At 32.4% G+C, this 19855-nt stretch overlaps 2 protein-coding genes across 2 annotated transcripts; both read right to left on the minus strand.

Moving 5' to 3' along the window:
* Positions 1-545: 545 nt before the first annotated feature.
* Positions 546-2891, minus strand: LOC100855131 (receptor-like protein EIX2). The gene has a single exon (XM_003631278.3). The coding sequence runs from the start codon at positions 2889-2891 to the stop codon at positions 546-548; it is 2346 nt and encodes a 781-aa protein (XP_003631326.1).
* Positions 2892-12938: 10047 nt separating this feature from the next.
* LOC100855162 (receptor-like protein EIX2) lies at positions 12939-15929 on the minus strand. Its single transcript, XM_003631279.1, has one exon. It carries the CDS (start codon positions 15927-15929, stop codon positions 12939-12941), a length of 2991 nt encoding a protein of 996 aa, XP_003631327.1.
* Between the last annotated feature and the right edge of the window lie 3926 nt (positions 15930-19855).

Below are 19855 nucleotides of genomic sequence, written 5' to 3' on the forward strand. Positions count from 1 at the left end.
CAATGGTCACAAAAATAAGGACTCAGTTAAAAAAAATGAATCTAGTTGTTAGAAAGGAAAAACTTATGTTTACATGCATATAAGTTACAAGCATCTAATTAATCGGCCTTTAACATCATCCTACAAAGATTAATTTTATCAAAAGAATTCAAGTTCACTTCTAACTTATCTTCAGTTCATAATATGATTTGAGTGCTTAAAGCACTACAATTTTCGTAAACTCTAAATTCAACAAGACGATCATTCATTTTTTTATTTTTGTGAATTTAAACCATTTTTTCCAATTAAAGAATTAATTAAGAAATCATTTAATAAAATTTGAGTATATAAGATTAATAGAATGTGTGATGAAGATAGGTTTGCATTACCTTATGCATTGGAATTCATCTTCCCTTTGTTTTTTATTTTATTTATGATTTTGTTATTCTGAAATCACGTCACCCTCTGCAAAATAGATGAATTCATTCTGATGATAATTCACACAAAAAATTAAAATAAATAAATAAATAAGGAAAAAGAAAGGGAAAATATGCAAGATAACCTCTTCAACCATGAGCTCCACCATTTCTTTTCATCTTCCTTTGGAAACGAGCCACATTCACTGCAATAAAGACATACATCCTATCTTTTGCTTCACCAACAAACCGAAAATAAGCATGCCTCCAAGACTTTTTTAGAGCCAAAGTGCCACATACAGCCCAAAATCCCACCGGGAAGCCCAATCCCATGCTTGTGAAGAACCATAATGTTTCCCACCCATCGTCATGATCTTCCTTCTCATCTTCCTCATCTTTGTGATCTTCATTAGGAGTGGAGCACTGGGTTGACAATGGAAGCCCACAAAGTCCCAGGTTACCCTCATACATGGATGGATCATCGAATGTAGGGAACTGGTTGGTTGTTGGAATGGGTCCTGACAGGAGGTTATGCGACAAGTTCAAATGGCTCAATGAGGTTATAGAAGCCATGCTCAGAGGAATTGGGCCTGAAAGGCGGTTGCTCGAGAAGTCCAGAGTTTCTAACCCTTGCATGGCTCCAATGTCCTCGGGTACCTTTCCAGTCAATTGGTTCCAGGACAAATTCAAGGTACCCAAGGTTGAGAGATTTGCAATCCCATGTGGAATCACTCCCGATAAGTTATTCCTAGAAAGGTCTATCAACTTCACAATTGAAAGTATCCTCTCAAATTCCATTTCTTTTCCCTTCAGAACTAGCTCCATTCCCTCCCTGTAGTAATAATAATCAGTATATAGGTAATCTGGAGAAGGACCTAATAAGGTCACATGATTCATAGCACTCAAATGGCCTAAGCATGGAGGGATGGATCCTGATAGATTATTTAGTGCAAGGTCCAAAATGCGGAGATCAGAAAGCCCACATAGTTGTTCAGGAATATTTCCGGTCAGCATGTTGCCTCGTAGGCGTAGCTGCTTCAGTGATGACATTCTTTCTCCGATCCATTTGGGTATCTCACCTGAAAACCTGTTATTTCCAAGATCAAGGGAGTACAGACTGCAGTTTTGTAAGCTTGGAGAGAGTTCCCCAGAAAGATTGTTGTCGCCCAGTTTCAAAAAGTAAATTACATGGATTGAACATATGGAACTTGGAATCTCGCCATACAGTCTGTTCTTGGATAGATCAATGATGCCAAGCATTTCCATATCATTCCAATGATTGGGAATCTTTCCAGATAAATGGTTATTTGAGAGATCAATAATCCTCAAATTCTTCAGGTTAGTTAATGATGATGGGATGGTCCCATTCAACAAGTTCCCCGAAACAACCAGGACTCTCAAACTTGATAATTCCCCAATATTGGAGGGAACTGGACCTGAAAATAAATTGTTCCCCAAAACAAGATACGTCAAATTATACCAAAGTGGGAGTGGACCCTCTAAGCGGTTGAAACTTAAATCTGCCATACTCCATCCATGCGATGTGTTGAAGGATAAGGGACTGGGAGGTTTTCCCCTCAATTGGTTCCTGGAAAGATCTAACCACCCAAGCTGTGGAGACAACTTCCAAAGCCATTCTGGTATAGTGTCTGAAATCCCAACATTACGGAGGATTATTCGGTAAAGTTCCTTCTGAGTTCCGAGCCAGGAAGGGAATGTTTGAGACAGTATGCAGTTGCCCATTCTGATAACCTTGAGACTGAAAGGAGGAATCCAGTCACTTGTAATATCGAAAACCAGAGAGTTGTTTGTAGCCGGTGATAAGTATGAGGAGAAATATTCCAGTTTTATAAGACCCATGAAGTGAATTTCGGATACCCTCCCCTTCCAAGGATTCCAATCAAGTGTTAAGCTAAGGAGCTCTTTCAGTTGTCCTATACTTTCTGGGATGGTCCCATTCATTCCGTTGTGAGAGAGGTCCAATTCCTCCAACAACAACAGCCTTCCAATGGATGCTGGAATTGAACCCGAGATTGAGTTGTCCCTAAGATCAAGATATCTTAAGTGGTCAAGGTTTCCTATTGAATCAGGGATCAGGCCGCTCAATTCATTTTTAGACAAATCCAGGTAATTCAAATATTTCAAATCAAGCAAGGAATCACTTATCTGGCCAATTAAACGAGACAAGGGAAATGCTGCTTCATCGGATTGATAAGGGTTTTTGAGGTCTAGCTTTATAACATGTCCTGTCTCATTATTGCAATCCACGCCTCGCCATTTGCAACAATCTCCACCAACCCAAGAAGAAAGCCGACCTGAAGGATCTTCCAGACCACCTTTGAATTTAAGAAGGGCTTTCTGCTCCATCTCAATGCAAACCACGTCCCTATCACCATCAGTGGAATTGATCACAAGGGCTTCAAGTAAGAAAAATTCGAGAAATAAAGGAAGCAAAAGAAGGACAAGAAATAGGATGAAGGTTTTCCTGGTCGCCATTGTTAATGCTCTACAAAGATAGATCACAGCAAAGACAGTATTTCTTTATAGGTAGATACCATTAGAGTCTTTTGTTGGATTTATTTAGTAGTAAGTCTTCATATAAACCAGCTCAAAAAATTAAGGAGCAAAGACCTTTCGGCCATATATGGGCCAACCTCGTCTACCGCATTCAACTAACATTGCAAGAAAAATAATAATGAAAACACTAGGAAAATGTGATTGCTTGTTTGACTCAAAAGCAGATAGTAAAGTATCTTGTGTTTCATCAAGTTAACAGACAAGACTTTAGATTTATCAAAGTTTTTGAATGGATAGACATGCTGCAAGTTAAAATCATAGCTGGCCTGATTCATAATTAATTATATTAATTACCAAAGCCTTCCAAGTTAAGTTCTTGTCAAAATAAAATAAAATTGTGTAAGAGAATTTTTACTGTAACATATGTCAACTACCAAATCTTTAAAGTTTTAAGTCATTGTCCAAGGGAGAAAAAAATCTAAGGAAAAAGTCTTCATCTTTTGTCTTGTCGACATGTATATCATTATTTTATTTTAATTTGAGAGATACTTGAGGCAAGTGTATTAATTAAGATACTTTCAAACTCAAATCTTTCAATGTGTGTGCTTTTACACTTGGGTTCGGTAGTCCAATTAATGGTCCAAACAATACTAATAGACCAACTTCTTCTTTTGTTATATCATTGATTTACAATATTAACAAGAAGATGGATATTTAAAATAAATATACATTCATGCATAAGATAATAAATATGAAAATAATATAGGTAAAAAATACACTAAGATAATAATTCGATCAATATAATAAATAGCCATTGGAAGTAGATAAAATCAACCAATAAAATTTTATTTTTTCATATGTAACATATTTTTTAATAATTAAATAATATAATATAATTATTTAATAAAATTAGAAATATTAAAATCTATATAAATATATTATGATTTTCTAATTTTATTTATATAGATATCACAAGTTGATTGTAATTGAACCATTGTATTGATTAGACAGACTAATGAACCACAACTAGGTAACATTTCATATTTATTCAATTGTTTATTTTAAAAATATTAATATAATATATATTTAATAATAATTTGACTTTTGTAACCTAATCGAAATATTTAACAGTAATTTGACTTTTGTGGAGTAATCAAATTTATTTTGTTAAAAGAAAATTGATTAAATCTGGAATTTATTTACTTTATGGTCTAAAGTTAATTAACCCTTTGAATTTTTATTTTTTCTTGTTAAGACAAGTGAATTGTTTATTTCCTAGAAAATCAAAAGAAAATGTAAAAAAAAAAAAAGAAAAAGCAAAAAGTAAAAAAAAAAATACTTCAATATAAAAATTAAATAATTTAAAAATAATTCATTTTTCACTACCTAAATTTTAGCTATATCTTATTTTATTTCATTTTTTCCATGATAAAATTATGGACTAAAGGCCCATAATTCATCTCAATGGCTCAACTAAAACATTTATGAGCAAGGTGAAGCTATGGGCCTCTCCACAAGACATTAAATCATGTCCATCCCATCATGACCCAAAACAATACCATGTACAACCAATATAGTTTACCATATATATTCCATAAACAGGTGAATTTAGTTGATTATGCTAGTCCAGTAGAACATATAATTCTAGCATATGGTTACATTTTATTCTCTCTTTAAAGTTAACTGACCAATCATGAAATAGTAAAAAGTTTTCTTTGAAAATTTATATATTTTCAAACTCTTGATTCCTCTTTATTAATGTAAAAAAAAAATTATTAAAATTTGCGGAGGTTAATCTTTTTTAGTTCCTTTATTTTAATTTTTTTTTACTTTATTTTCCTTCAATGTTATCTTTCCTAGTAATATAAATGTGGATTTGGGAAGTACATATGCCTATATATGACCCAAAAATTATTGGTTATAGAATAATAGAAATTCCGTAAGAACATAATTCACATACATTTTATCTTAGAGTTAAAATAGTCTTAGCAACTGTTATATACCTATTGGTATAGAAGATTTTGAGCTTATCTAAAAAGCTCTCGCCTATCGATGCCTTCACGAACTACTTCGCAAACCAATTTGCCAAACTTGCGACACAAGATGGTTGGGTGGTCATCCAACACATCTCCTATGGTCAAGTCAATGGATAACAAAAAAAAGAAATGCTAAGAGTAGATGCAAAAATGAATATGGGAATATGGGCAAGAGAATATGATAGATGAAGCTTATTCTCTCTATTAGAGTCAGTTGGACTTTTATAGTTCATTACCCAATTATGTTAGGCTAACCATAATGAGGTAAGTGGTCACCATGTTAAAAGATTGGAAAATATTAAGGTATTGAATTGGTAACTATTGACTTCCCATCTTGATTGTTGACTTTGGTGAAATTAATTTAGATTATTAGATAAAGATACAAAAGAATAAGATCAATTATAAAGGTATGAATAAAAAAGATATGAGATTACCAAGTGGTCGCCATGACACGGATTGGTAACCTCTTTTCAATGTCTGCTCGGTATTATGGTAAGATCCTAAGAGATTTTGGGCTCTCAAAGTCATAAAACCCTTCTGTTTATCTAGTGATTGTTCCTTTTACTAAGGCGTCGAAAAGAATTGTTTCTCCAACTACATTACTACCATCATTGACATCCTCATCACTGACGAGGCCTAGATCAACAACCAGCTCTGATTCTCTCTTTTGTTCTCCGAAATACTCTTGTGTATTTCAAATTCGGGGCCAAAATCTGGTCAAAGAGAAACAATGACCCGAAATTCAACCCAGTTGGCCAACCATTGATGAAAGGTCTCTAAAAATTGTTGTCTTCTTTGCTTCACAGTGATGAAATGCATAGTCGGGGACCGAATCACCAGTTATCTGGTTCGACTTTCAGATCTCAAGTTTCGATTCTCATGCTAGCCATGTTCGCCACCATGGCATCTATTTATGTTGCCAGCCGGTGAGTTCTCGCACTGTTTTGTATTGTGAATTGATTTTAGTTTCTTAGCTGTAATAATGCTTATGGTTTGGTTAATTTAGGTTTTTGTTTTGTGATGCTTTGATTTTGATTATAATTAGTCTATGTTTTTTAAAAATAAAAAAAAATGTTTTTATGGAAATCTGTTATTGTTAGGCTATGGCTGGATTCTGAGGATAGGGTTTATTTGATTAAAGAGCTATCCTGGAGTTGGCAGAGGAACACCTTCTTGGGAAGTCGGGCTTACATTGGTTGAAGATACATTTAGCAAATTTATATGCTAGTGGAGTAGACAAGTTATCGTATGAGGGTTGTGTAGCATTTACTGAGAATCATTTGGAAGATATCTTTGATTCTGCAGACAGACCTCTAGAAGGAAGACGTTGGTGCTTGTTTGCCTAGGATCCTTTCCAATGCTCATGTATTAATCTCTCAGAAGCATTAAGAAGCTGCCCTTCAAAGACTACTATTTCACACATGCTTGTCTACCAGGTATTTCATTCTTAGCATGGTCACATTCAAACTGAGAAATGTTTACCGAGTGAAATCAAATTAATCCCACCTCCTCCCTACTCCACCCAACCCCACAATAAAAAAGAAATCTCAAAACTAGCTTTTATTGGAATTCTGTTCTATGCATAGACAAATCATTTGTTGCCCTATGTATTCTGTATAAACTCCTCTAGGTAACTATATAGCTCTTCTGCATTTACACATGGAAAATGACAGTCACATGATTGTGCATACCCCTTTAGAGTACCCCATTTGTTGCCCCATCATTAGGAATAGAAATAATGGATCTACCACTTCTTTCACAGCCCTGTCTTATGTTTGGGCTATCCTACTGTAGTACGCTTGAGAGGATAACAAACATTTGGCTAAATTTACTTTTGTTTTCATATTAAATACTTTGATTCAATTCATTTGTCTATCCAAAACTTAATCTAAGATTGTATTGTTCTATCTTTTTCAAGGATGGCTCATGCAATGGCTTACAACACCATGCTGCCCTTGGAAGGGACAAGGTAGTGGAATTTTCTGTTTTTGGTTGATTGTTGTGGAGTTCTAACCATGTGAAATGGAAACATGGCTTTTGATTAATTAGGCATAGTTTTTCACTCTTTTATGCTTTGAGGCTAAATTTGTCTCAGCTTTGATCTTCTCTCTTTTTGATAGAAATAAGGAACTTTGTTAAGAAAAGATGGTAAAAGGATAAGGACTTGGAAATTGAAACCCAAGAAAGAAACCAAACTTTGTTTGAGTTTAATGCAATTTATCATTGGTATTTGGCGAGTTTAAACGCTAAGACAACAGATCTGAAGATTGAATTTTAGTTAGAACTTAGTATTGGAGGAGATTTCTTTTTTGTTTTTTTTTTTTTTTTTTTTAAGTTTCCTTGATCTTTGGCAGTTGAGGTTTGTATTGGGGATTATTAATATATATATATATTTGGATTATGCAATATTGGAAACTAAAATTCTGTTGCTTCAACAAAAGTTTTATATATGTAATAGAAAATATATACCAATGTTATATTTACAATAAAACATTCCTTATATTTACAGTAAGTTTATTTTACAGCGATGTTTTTATATTATACTACAAGAAAAATGGGAAACAATGACGTTTTTTAAGCGTCAAGAAAGGTAACATACGACGCTTCTCTAAAGCGTCCTCTTCGCCTCTGTCATTGTATGTCTTAGGCAACAATGACACTTTCAGGAAGCGCCATCTTTGATAAATACTTTCAATGACGTTTAAAGAAGCATCATATTTGGGTAATGTTAACAACGACACTCATAAGAAGCGTCATCTTTAAACATTTTCTAGTGATATCCTTTTTATGAAATAAGCAATCTTGACATTTATAGAAGTGTCATCTTTAATAGATTTTATCAATGACACATCAAACTATTAATGTAACTTCATACTTACATACAAATTTATTAATTATATCAAAATATTTCAATAACAATTTCTAATTCTACAAAAGAACAAATATTAGTGCAACAACTATTAAGATTTATATTCTATAAAAAATAAGATCATCCTCCAAATGACTTTGATGTAATCTTCATGATTTTCGGCATCACTAACTTCTTCAACATTATGATTTCTTGTCTTTTGGCCAATCAATTTCCTTTGAAACCTATAAACAAATACAAGGAGAATAAAAAATCTCTCAATTATAAATGCAAAAACCAAAAAGTGCAATTCAAACTAAAACTCTCACAAAAATCTTAAAGAAAAAAAAAACACAAGAACCAATATAAAATGAAAAGTAGAAAAATTTGAGAAAATTAAACAATAGAAAAAACACTAGTTCTTTCTTATTTTATTTTATTTTTTTATTTTAGTTTAGGTGATTCATGAGCAATAGAAAAATAAATTTCTAAATGGGGTTTTGAGTTATTTACCAAGAACTAAACTGTAAAGAGCATTATTAGTTGATTTTCTCCAATAAAATATATTTTATTCATCATTCTTCTACCTAAAAAACAAAAAATCAAATATACAATCCAAAGAACAAAACATAAATAAAGTTTCAAAGGGAAATTTTATATATTATGGGAAAATGTAAGAAAAAAATGTTAAGGAAAAAAGTAGAAAAAATGTCTAAAGATTTTCCTCTTAATTTTCATTGAATAGAGGTAGGAAATATGCATTCATCTTAAATTTAATAATTTTCCCATGGACAACCAAGCAATCTTACATTTTCTTTCCTTCTCTTTTTCCTCTTTCTCCCATTTCCCTCAAGCTTTCCATGAACAACCAAACAATCTTATATTTTCTTTCCTTTTTTTTTTCCTCTTTCAACCCTTCTATCAATCTTTCCATAAACAAATTAACATAGTCTTCATATGTCTTCCTCTCTATCTTTCTTTCTCTCACAACTCCTTCTCTCATTTTCTTCACTCTTTCTATCAAAGATATCTAACCGAACAACTCTCACTTCTTGCCTTTTGCCTAGCACCCAAAAGAACTCTCCTACTCTCACAGCTCCTTCCCTCAATTTTCTTTCCTCCCTCTATCAAAAATCTTTAATTGAACAACCCTTGTTCTCTTGTTTCCTCTTACCTAGAAAATTCCCACCCTTTCTTCACACTTCTACTCTCCTAAAAGAAAAATCCCAGCCTCTCTTCTCTTCAACGAATCACCATTTTTCACTCCCAAAACTAGCTCCAAAATAACAAGGTATAACTTGAACCAAATGAAATCAAACCACAAAAACTCAAACCAACTTGTGAAATCAATAAAACATGAGGTAATTCATGCATGGTAGGTTATGCAAAATATTAAAATATAAAATATTAATGGAATTACTATTTTTACTTATCATATAATTGAGAATATATGATTAAAAAGTGTCAAAAGGAAGTTTTTTTTTTTTTACAAGAATAGAATAAGGATCTAAGTCATCATGGTGATGGATTTGAATCAAGCACTTCAAACTAACTCAAAAGTTCAGTGGCTTTATTACCTCCCATGGACTTCTCAAGCTCTTTAAGAATGCCTTTAAGGGGAGAAATAATAAAACTAATAATAAAAATAATAAGCTAAACAATTGATTTAAGCACTTGGCTTCTCATGGACTAAGCATCGAACACTTAGTGGATGCAATATATTTATAATTTGTCAACTAATTGAGAATATCTATAATTTGAACCAATTAAGATCTTCATCTGGTTGATTAAATAAAAGAAGAAATTGCTCTAATTTGTTAGTTAGCAAAGCAAGTAACATGAAAAGTAGGCAAATTTGATTTATATCAAAAATAGGAAATCACTACAAGATAAACACTAGATAAATCCAAAATTAAATCCAGAATAATGGAGAGATCTCACCAAACATAACCACTGTTCTCGGACTGAAATACCATTTTTCCAAACTCCAAATCCAATCTCCACGGTTAGAATGAAGATCAATGCGTCCTGAACGTGCTCCTAAAATTGCAACTCAATTGGACCATGAATTGACCTCGATTAAAGCTAATGATCAAAACAGTCCGGAGAGAAAAAGCCCACCAAAATAAAGGTTCTGTTTTTGGCTGAAAGATGACTTTTCAAAACTCTAAATCCGATCTTCACCGTTCAAATTTAAGATTAATGACTTATGAAACTCTCCTCCAAATTTCAGCTCAATCAGACCATGAACAAAGCGGCATCGGACCTTTGATGAAATATGGGCATGATGTAAAAAACCGTTGTTTTTCTCTCTTCTCCTCTTTCTCTCTAATGACTGTCCGAAACTCCAAACCCGATCTCCACCGTTAATATTGAAGATACATGAGCCACGAACCTCTCCTTCAAATTTCAACTCGATCGGACCACGGACGAAGCGGGATCGGACATTTGATGAAATCTGGGCATGATGAGAAAAACATGCGTTTTTCTCTCTTCTCCTCTTTCTTTCTAATGACTTTCTGAAACTCCAAATCCGATCTTCACCGTTCAGATTGAAGATAAATGAGTCACGAAACTCTCCTCCAAATTTCAGCTCAATCGGACTACGGACGAAGTGGGATCGGACCTTTGCGTTTTTCTCTCTTCTCTTCTTTCTCACTAAAAACGGTGGCTCTCTCCCTTCTTTCTTGTCTTCCAAAAGTTAGGGTTTTCAATCGAGACTTTAAAACAAATTCTAAAATACCATGCATGTCCTTTTTCAATAAATTAAAAATAGTATTCTTTATTTCATCTTCCAATAATAATTTTTATATATTGAACTCATAATGAATTTATATTGTTTAATTATTTGATATTTTAGGTTGATGTTGGTTTAATTTGAATATTGATATTTAAAAAAAAAACTAATTTAATAGAATGAGCTTAATTCCCATAAATATTAGAAAATTTTTATAAATATTCTTATTGCATTTAGTTTTATTGTGAGTCTAATCATCATTAAATTAATTTAAATATTAATTTATTTCATTTTAGTTAAATAATTTCAAATTTATATTCATTAACTATAAAACCTTCTCAAATAAAAGGGTTAAACCCAATAAATGTGGCCCAAGGCCCGAATAAGTGCTCAAAATAGGCCACTTTTTTGTGGTCCACAAATAAATTAACAAATTATTTTTAAATGAAATATAAGATAATTTCTAATTTAATAAAAATGAAAAATAGTTTGTGAAAATAGATTGTATTGATACAAACTATAAAAAAATTAATATCAAATAAAAAAAAATTATTAGGATTTTATTTTATTTATATCCAATTTTTTTTAAAAAAACCTTAATGTAGCAACTTTATGTCATTAATGTTAATGTCAATTTACCATAATTAATTTATAGAATAAAATTCTAATATCAAAATTTGTATAAGTTAACTTAAAAACAAAAATTTTAAAAGTCAATACAACTATGACACTTATCAGGAGCGTCATTACATACCCATCAAATAATGATGCTTATAATAAGTATCAAGGTAAATAATAAAACTATGATGCTTCTTATAAGCGTCAATATATACACAGTTATAAGGAAAAAGATGACATCAAATAATGACACTTATAATAAGTATCAAGATAAATAATACAACTATGACACTTTTTATAAGCGTCATTGTATACCCTCAATAATGACACTTTTAGAAAACGTCATAAAATAAAGCGTCATTAATTTCAATTTTTGTAGTAGCCAATGTTGTTAGGCCATATTTGGCTAAACAAAATGAAGAGAAAACACATTATTTGGCTAATATTTTACAACTAGAGGTGATGAATACTAATGTTAGTAATTAGGTTTGCCATATTTTTCAATAGTGTACAATTAGCTTAATCACTTGAAGCTTATACCAAAAATATATTTAAATCAATAATGGACAAAATTTCTGAATGGTACTTAGTGATAATCAACTATCAAATTAACATAAATATAAAAGTTGGAAGGACAATTTTAAGGCATAGATGATTCTAAAATATCAAAAGTAGGCCGAATATCCAACTTAATATTACAACTTTTCTCACTTAAATGATAATTTACAAATAACAAACCTACCTAAAGAAAAATAATTGTTTGCCAACATTTCAAAGATAGAGTTCTCAAACACTAATACCAAAAGAAATCTTAACACTGAGAATTCATCATTGTATTAAATATGAAACAAGTAAAAACACATAATTAGCTCCAATTTAAGCAACATTTAGATTTTCATCAAGGAATATAAACATATTCAATATTATTATTTCAATTATTATTATTATTATTATTATTATTATTATTATTATTATTATTATTATTATTATTATTATATATAATTAATTAATTAACAAACATGGTTATAGAGGCTATTTAAATTTCTATAGTTTTCATACTTGTGGTATTAACCATACACAAGTGAGTATATTTGTCAATAAATTTAGAGTGTCAACTAACAACCTATAACAATTTATAATCTTAGATGCTTGCTTGTATAGTTTTTTGGGATTCAACCTTGGAAAAAATTACATGCATCTTAACCTTCCCTATGAAAATCAGATTCTGCAACTTCAAAAAGTTGGACCCAATTATAAACTCCCTCAATCCTCTTTCTAATGACTCAACCTAAGAAATTGATTACCCTATGCATTGTATTTAGGAACTTAATTGTAGTAAGGGAAGGGAAACAACTTATATTCATATGCATAGTTAAAGGGTCTAAAAATATGCCTCTATAACATGATTTGAACATTTAAAGCAATATACTTTTAGTAAAATCTAAGTCCAATAAGACAACAATTCAATTTTTTTTTTTTTGTAAATTTAAATCATTATTTTCAATTCAAGAAGTTAAGAAATCATATAATAAAATATAAGCATAAAAAGATTAATAGCTAACAAATATGTATGTAAAGGGATGGCCTTACATTACATTGCAATGAAATTCATCTTACCTTCTTTTTGCATGATGTTTGTTATTTTGAAACCACATCACCCTCTGCAAAATAGCTAAATTCATTGTGATGATAATCATAACACACCAAAAATACAATGAAATAAATAAATAAACAAGGAAGAAAATAAAGGAAAAGGAATCGGAAGTGATGTAAGATATGTCACCTTTTCAGCCATGAACTCCATCTGTTTCCATCTTCCTTTTCAGACGAGCCACATTCACTGCAGTGAAGACATATAGCCTATCTCTGGTTTCATCAATGAACCGGAAATTAGCCTGCCTCCAAGACTGCTTTAGAGCCAAACTGCCACATACAACCCAAAATCCCACCGGAAAGCCCAATCCCATGCTTATGAAGAACCATGACAGGTCCCATTCATCTTCATCTTCATCTTTCTCCTCATCTTTGTGATCTTGATCATTTAAAGTGGAGCAGTTGGTTGACAATGGAGGCCCACAAAGTCCCAGGTTCGCCTCATAAATGGACGAATTGTTGAATGTCGAGAACTGGTTGGTTGTTGGAAGTGGTCCTGATAGGAGGTTATGCGATAGGTTCAAATGGTTCAATAAGGTTAGAGAAGACATGCTCGGAGGAATTGAGCCTAAAAGGCGGTTGCATGAGAGGTCAAGAGTTTCTAGCCCTTGCATGGCTTCGATCCTCTCAGGTATCTTTCCAATCAATTGGTTTTGGGACAAATTCAAGGTACCCAGGGTCGGGAGATTTGTGATCTCTTCTGGGATCTCTCCCCAAATGTTATTGCTAGAAAGATCAATCAAATTCACAATTGGCAGTATGCTATCAAATTCCATATATTGTCCCTTCACAACTAGCTCCATGCGCCCTGAATAAGAGCCACGCCCCCCGATGTTGTCATCAGATTCTATGTTTAATAAGGTCACAGAACGTAAAGCAGTCAAATTGCCTAAGCATTGTGGGATGGATCCTGATAAATTGTTAAGCGCAAGATCCAAAATGTGGAGATAAGAAAGCCCACACAGTTGTTCAGGAATATCTCCTGTCAACATGTTGCCTCGTAAACGAAGTTGCCTCAATGATGACATTTTTTCTCCAATCCATTTGGGTATCTCGCCCGAAAACCTGTTATTTCCAAGATCAAGGGAGTGCAGCTCTGTGCAGTTTTGTAAGCTTTGAGAGAGTTTCCCAGAAAGATTGTTGTCGCCCAATATCAAGTTAAATAAAGATATTGTACACATCGAACTTGGAATCCCACCTGACAGTTTGTTCTTAGATAGATCTATGGTGTCAAGATGGTGCAAATCATTCCAATTCTTTGGAATCTTTCCAGATAAATGATTGTTTGAGAGATCAATTTCGTTCAAATCCTTTAGTTTACTAATTGATGAAGGGATGCTGCCATTTAACAAGTTACCAGAAATATCAAGGATTTCCAAACTCGATAATTCCCCGATGTTCAAGGGAATTGGACCAGAAAATAAATTGTTTCCCAGAAAGAGCTCTATCACATTAAACCAAAGTGGGAATCGGCCCACCAAGCGGTTGAAGCTTAAATCCACCACGACTGCTCCTGGGCTAAAGGATAATGAGTTGGGAAGCTTTCCATACAATTGGTTTTTAGAAATATCTAACCATGAAAAATCTAGTTTCCAAAGCCATTCTGGTATTGTATCTGAAATCCCCACATTTTTAAGAACTATTGTGTTAAGTCTTTTTTGAGTTCTAAGCCAGTTGGGGAACTTGGGAGATACATAGCAGTTGGAAATACGGATATACAAGAGGCTGAAAGGAGGAATCCATTCAGGTCTCACGTGAAAACGGAGAGACTGGTTTTTGGGTGATAAGTGTAAAGAGAAATATTCCAGTTTTGTAAGATTACTGAAATGAATTTCAGATATTACCCCTTCCCAAGAATTCCAATCAAGATACAACTCAGTTAGCTCTCTAAGTTGTCCAATACTTTCTGGAATCGTCCCATTCATTAGATTGAATGACATGCCAAGTCTCTTCATCCGCAGCAAGTTTCCAATCCATGTTGGAATTGGACCTGAGATGGAGTTTTTACTCAGATATAGACTCTCTAAGTTGGTAAGGTGTTGAATTGAATTGGGGAAGGGACCAACAAAACTATTATAGCTCAAGTCCAGGGATTTTAAATTCTTAAAGAGCCCTAATGAATCTGGCAACTGACCACTGACTTGATTACCGCCCAAGTTTAACTCTTCCAAGGAATTATTAGTGCATGCTGATAATCGACTCAGGAATTCAATTCCTTCACCTCCAATACTATTGTGTGAGAGATCTAAGGTCACCAAGTTGCAAAGGCATCGCAAGTTAACATGGGGAATCGGACCTTTAATTGTACCACCATTTAAATAAAGATCCGTAAGGGTACTGACGTTAAACAACCAGCCAGGCAAAGTAGTGTTGAAATTGTTGTAGGAGAGATCAATGACCAAAACCGAAGTCAAATTAACAAATGGATTGGAGTAGTGAGGGAAGTGACTGAGTTCACAAACGGACAAATGTAATTCTAACAAAAATGGAAGCATGTTTACAGCTCGCATCCAATTTGTGGTTGTTTTACTAAGGTCCACATACCCCAGATCAAGGTATTTTAAAGAAGAAAGACCAGAAAGCCAATTTAAATTAGAAACCCTCATTGGATAATCTCCTCCTCCAAAAAGATCAAGATAACGTAACTGTGATAAATTTCCAAGATGAGGAGGAATCATTCCACCAAATGCTGCATTAGAGAGATTAAGGTATCTCAACCTTTCAAATGAGCCCAAGAAATTTGGAATTGGAATTCCTTGAAAATCATTAAGACTTAGGTCCAGGTAAGTTAAATGTTTCAAGTCAAGTAAGGAACCACTTATCTCACCACCCAAAAGAAAGAAGCCACGATCTCTGAGGTCAACCTTGACAACATTCCCTGTCCGATTGTTGCAATCCACACCTGTCCACTTGCAGCAATCAGCACCAACCCAGGAAGAAAGCCTACCTGAAGGATCTTTCAGACCATGTCTAAATTCAAGAAGCGCTTTCCGCTCTTCCTCAATGCAAGCTTTGTTGAGATCAATGTCATTAGAATTGATTGTAAGAGCTTCAACCATGAGAAACTTCAAAAACAGAGAAATCAAAAGAATAAGGAGTGGAACGGTGGTTTTCCTACTTGCCATTGATGAATGCAAAGTTGCACAATTCTGAATTGATACCATATAAATAAATAAGATTAGAGTCTTGGTCTAATTTGTTTAACTATTTCAAGTCTTCATGCCATCCATAAATAAATGCAACAAAGACCTTTCAGCCATATATGGCCCATGTACTCCATCATATCTGCAATTAATTTTACATGTCACTTCTGACCATAATTTTATCCTTCCCTTTCTTCATAACATCTTACGGCTATTGAAACATGTATTATTAAAGAATCTAGACGGCAATAAAAGCATAATTTATGCCCAAAAACACCCACAAAGTAATGGCATATTATATGATTCAAGTGTCTAAAGCTCTATGCTATGTAAGTGGAGTATTATCTTTTAAAAATATTTCTTGAATGAGCCACCATCATCACAAATTTTTTAAAATATGATCACCTTAAAACTTGAAAGTGATCCAAATAATGGATGTTTTCACTGTTTTTTTTTTCTCTTTCAAAAATGTGATTTTTTTTTTTTTTTTGAGAAATCGTTTCATTTTTTCTATGATGCTAATCCTTAAATTATATTAATCAATGAGCATTTGGCACACTAATTCTATTTACATTGGATTCAGTTTCAATCCTTCTCAATGTTAATACATTTTTAATTTTGAAAAATATATGATGCACGATAATCTAAACAAAGAATGAATTTTTCTCTATTTTATTGATCTAATAGATTGATTTAGAAAATATGTTAGGCCAATACTAGTGTTTCAAATTTACAAATTTTTTTAAAGGATTGGTGTAGACCCTCTATTTTGTCTTCCTCGCACATGTCGTTTACAGCAATTTCCTAGTGACCCATTAATACTCGTGTAGCCTATCTACTCTAAGCCACCTTGGGGACTATGGTTGAGGGATTTATCGAACTCTATTGCAACTCCTGGTAGCCCATTTAGACTTAGATACACTTAAGCACCACCCTAGGCCCACTTAGGCCCTTTAAGCCCATTAGGCACCATCCTAGGCCCATTTAGACACTTTAGGCTCATTTAGGTACGCTTGGCCCATTAGGCATCACTTTAGGCCCATTTAGACTTCGGTCCATTAGGCATCACCTTAGGCCCACTTAGGCACTTTTCAAGGTTTAGTTTCACTTAGATTTGTTTTCTTGTTTTTCTTTCTTCATTTATTTTATTGATTGCTTTTAAGATTAAGTGAGTTTTGATTTATTTATATTATTTCATTATTATTATTATTATTTGTTTTTTTATTATTTATTCTATTTTATAATTGCATGAAAGGAATTTTTTTTTAAATTTTTTGGTGGTTCGAGTTTGACACTTTGATTATTATTATATGTTGCATTAGTTTATTTTCTTTTTATTGAATATGTCTAATATTTATTTATTTATTTACATATTATACTTTTCATCTATTTATCCATATTTTCTTATTTACTTATTTAATTACTTCTTCAAACTTTAGTGAAACCAATTCGACTTTTAACCACTTGAATTATTTCGACTTCAGATATGCTCGAGATTGCTTAACTAATTTTAATTGAATAATCTTTTTATTTTATCCTCTTTTATTTTATTTTTATCTTCAATCTCCTAATTTTATTTCTTTTCATTTTTTATTTTTTTATTTTGCATGAGGAAACGGGCTGCTATTGACTTTCGAGAGAATACCCACATCTTTGAAAGAAGGAAAATTACCAAAGCTGGTTTTGGTAAATGAAAATAAGAAGATGAAGTGTGTACATGGACGGAAAGGTGAGTTGTGTTCAGAATGGAGTGAAATTCTGATCCGCATAGAAAAGGCATATTCGGTTGGTCAAAGAGGGATGCTTATGGGAAGGGATCAAGATGGCTTGAGGAGGTGATTCCCGACATGCAAAGAGAGCATCTTCAGCGGCTCAAAAGAGGGAAAGGAAATTTTCAGAAAAATGAAGAAGGAAATAAAGAAAAAGGAGGAGCGGACTGAGCGAGAGAGAGAGTGAGGCTGTGATTTTCAGAGAGAAGAGGAGTGATCAGTCCGGTTGAGGAAAGGTGAGGCTGCGATTTTTAGAGGGAGGAGAAGAGCGGGCTGCTGTTTTCAAAGGATATCAGTCCATGTTTTAGAGTGATTCGGGGCTGCTGTTTTCAAAGGAGATCAGTCCATGTTTTAGAGGGATTAGAGGCTGCTGTTTCGGCAAAGATCAGTCCGTGTTTTGAAAGGAGAGGGGCTGTTTGAAGGGATAGAGAGAGAGAGCTTTGAGAGCGTGAGGGCTGCCATTTTTTTCAATCACCGGGCTGTCATTTTTTCAATCACCGGGCTGCCATTTTGCTATCACAGGGGCTGCTGATTTCTTTTCACCACTGGGCTGCCAGTTTTTCATCACTGGGCTATTCATCCATCATAGCATCAATTCTACGCCTCAGCTGGTGCTTTCCCACTCATCCTTCACCGCACCAGCTGCACACCACCTTCTCTGTATCCTCACGGCTGTTAGGTAAGTCAGTTGTGTTTCATGTAACATTGAAAGTTGGAATATTTGTTTAAGTGGAAATATTATTATAATGGTAAGTGGATTGACTTTTAAAAGTTTTGGCACGTATTGATTTTGAATGTGGCAGCATGTGTTTCATGTAAAGTGCAAGTTTGAATATTTGTTTGAGTGGAAATATTATTATAATGGTAAGTGGATTGACTTTACAAGTTTTGGCACGTATTGATTTTGAATATGGTAGCATGAGTTTTAAAAGACTAGAATTGTTATTTAGGTCTATGTAACAATGCAAGTTTGGACATTTTTCTTTAGTGGAATAATTATTATAATAGGTAAGTGAATCTACTTTTATTATTAGTGCCAGCATATATTGGTTTCATTTTAATATGGTAATAGGGGAATTGTGTTTAGGGATAGTTTTTGATTTATTATATTAAATTCGGAAAATATATTTTTTATATGTAGTTTTACTTTAAGAAAAAATATATATATAATTTAATCTTTAGTATTTATTTATTTGTTACCAACTTAGTGCTTTGTAATTTATTTAATTATAAATAAAATTGATTCTATAGGTTAGAGATTTGGTTTTAAAAAATAATTTTTGTTAGTTTTTAATTTTACTTTAGGTTTAAACACTTTTATAAAATTTTTAGTTCATTAAAATAATTTATCATATACATATTTATCCAATTATAAATAAATTATTTTTTATTTATTATTTTGGCTTGAAAATTATGTTTTGTTCACTGTGGTTACAATTTATTTTCTTAGTTTGACAAATTAGTTTCTTAGTATTGGTTTGGGCAATTTTTTGTAAATAATGGAAAAGTTAAGATTTTTTAGAGTTTAGATAATTTGTTATGATAGTTAAAAATTTAGAATATTGATTAGCATTATTTTGGTTCTCAATTAGGAAATTCATAATTTCTTTTAGTTTAGTTTAATTTATCTTTTAGTTTAAATGTTATTAAAATTCAGTTTATTAGTTTAATTGCTTCCATGTCACTATTTTCATATCTAAAAATTGTTAAATTTAATTCATGATTCATCCTTTTAGTTTATTAGTTTTAGAATTTAAGTTGGTTAATTTATTTCATTCCGCGTTGATATATTCATGTTTTAAAATAAAAAATATAAAATTAAATAAATAAATAAATAATAAATAATTATTTTAGTTTTGATTGATCCTGTTTTAGTTGATATTTTTTAGAGTTTTAATTAATTCGATCGGTTTCATATTGATTAGTTTATGTTAAGATTTTCTAATTCCATTTTTCTATTAATTCTATGCTTTCAAATTGTAGGTTATTAGTTTAATCTATCCCCATGTTTCACTTTGTGTTTAAAAATAGTTCATTTTAGTTTTGATTAATTTTATTTATCTTATGTGTTTACTATTATTATTATTATTATTATTATTATTATTATTATTTTTTATTATTATTCATTTTTTTAGTTAG

The sequence above is a fragment of the Vitis vinifera genome, chromosome 1 (genome assembly GCF_030704535.1).
Source record: "Vitis vinifera cultivar Pinot Noir 40024 chromosome 1, ASM3070453v1".
Taxonomy (NCBI): domain Eukaryota; kingdom Viridiplantae; phylum Streptophyta; class Magnoliopsida; order Vitales; family Vitaceae; genus Vitis; species Vitis vinifera.

Excerpts from the sequence above, each read along its gene's own strand:
- LOC100855131 (XM_003631278.3), bottom strand. The coding sequence starts at position 2,891 with ATGGCGACCAGGAAAACCTTCATCCTATTTCTTGTCCTTCTTTTGCTT.
- LOC100855162 (XM_003631279.1), bottom strand. The coding sequence starts at position 15,929 with ATGGCAAGTAGGAAAACCACCGTTCCACTCCTTATTCTTTTGATTTCT.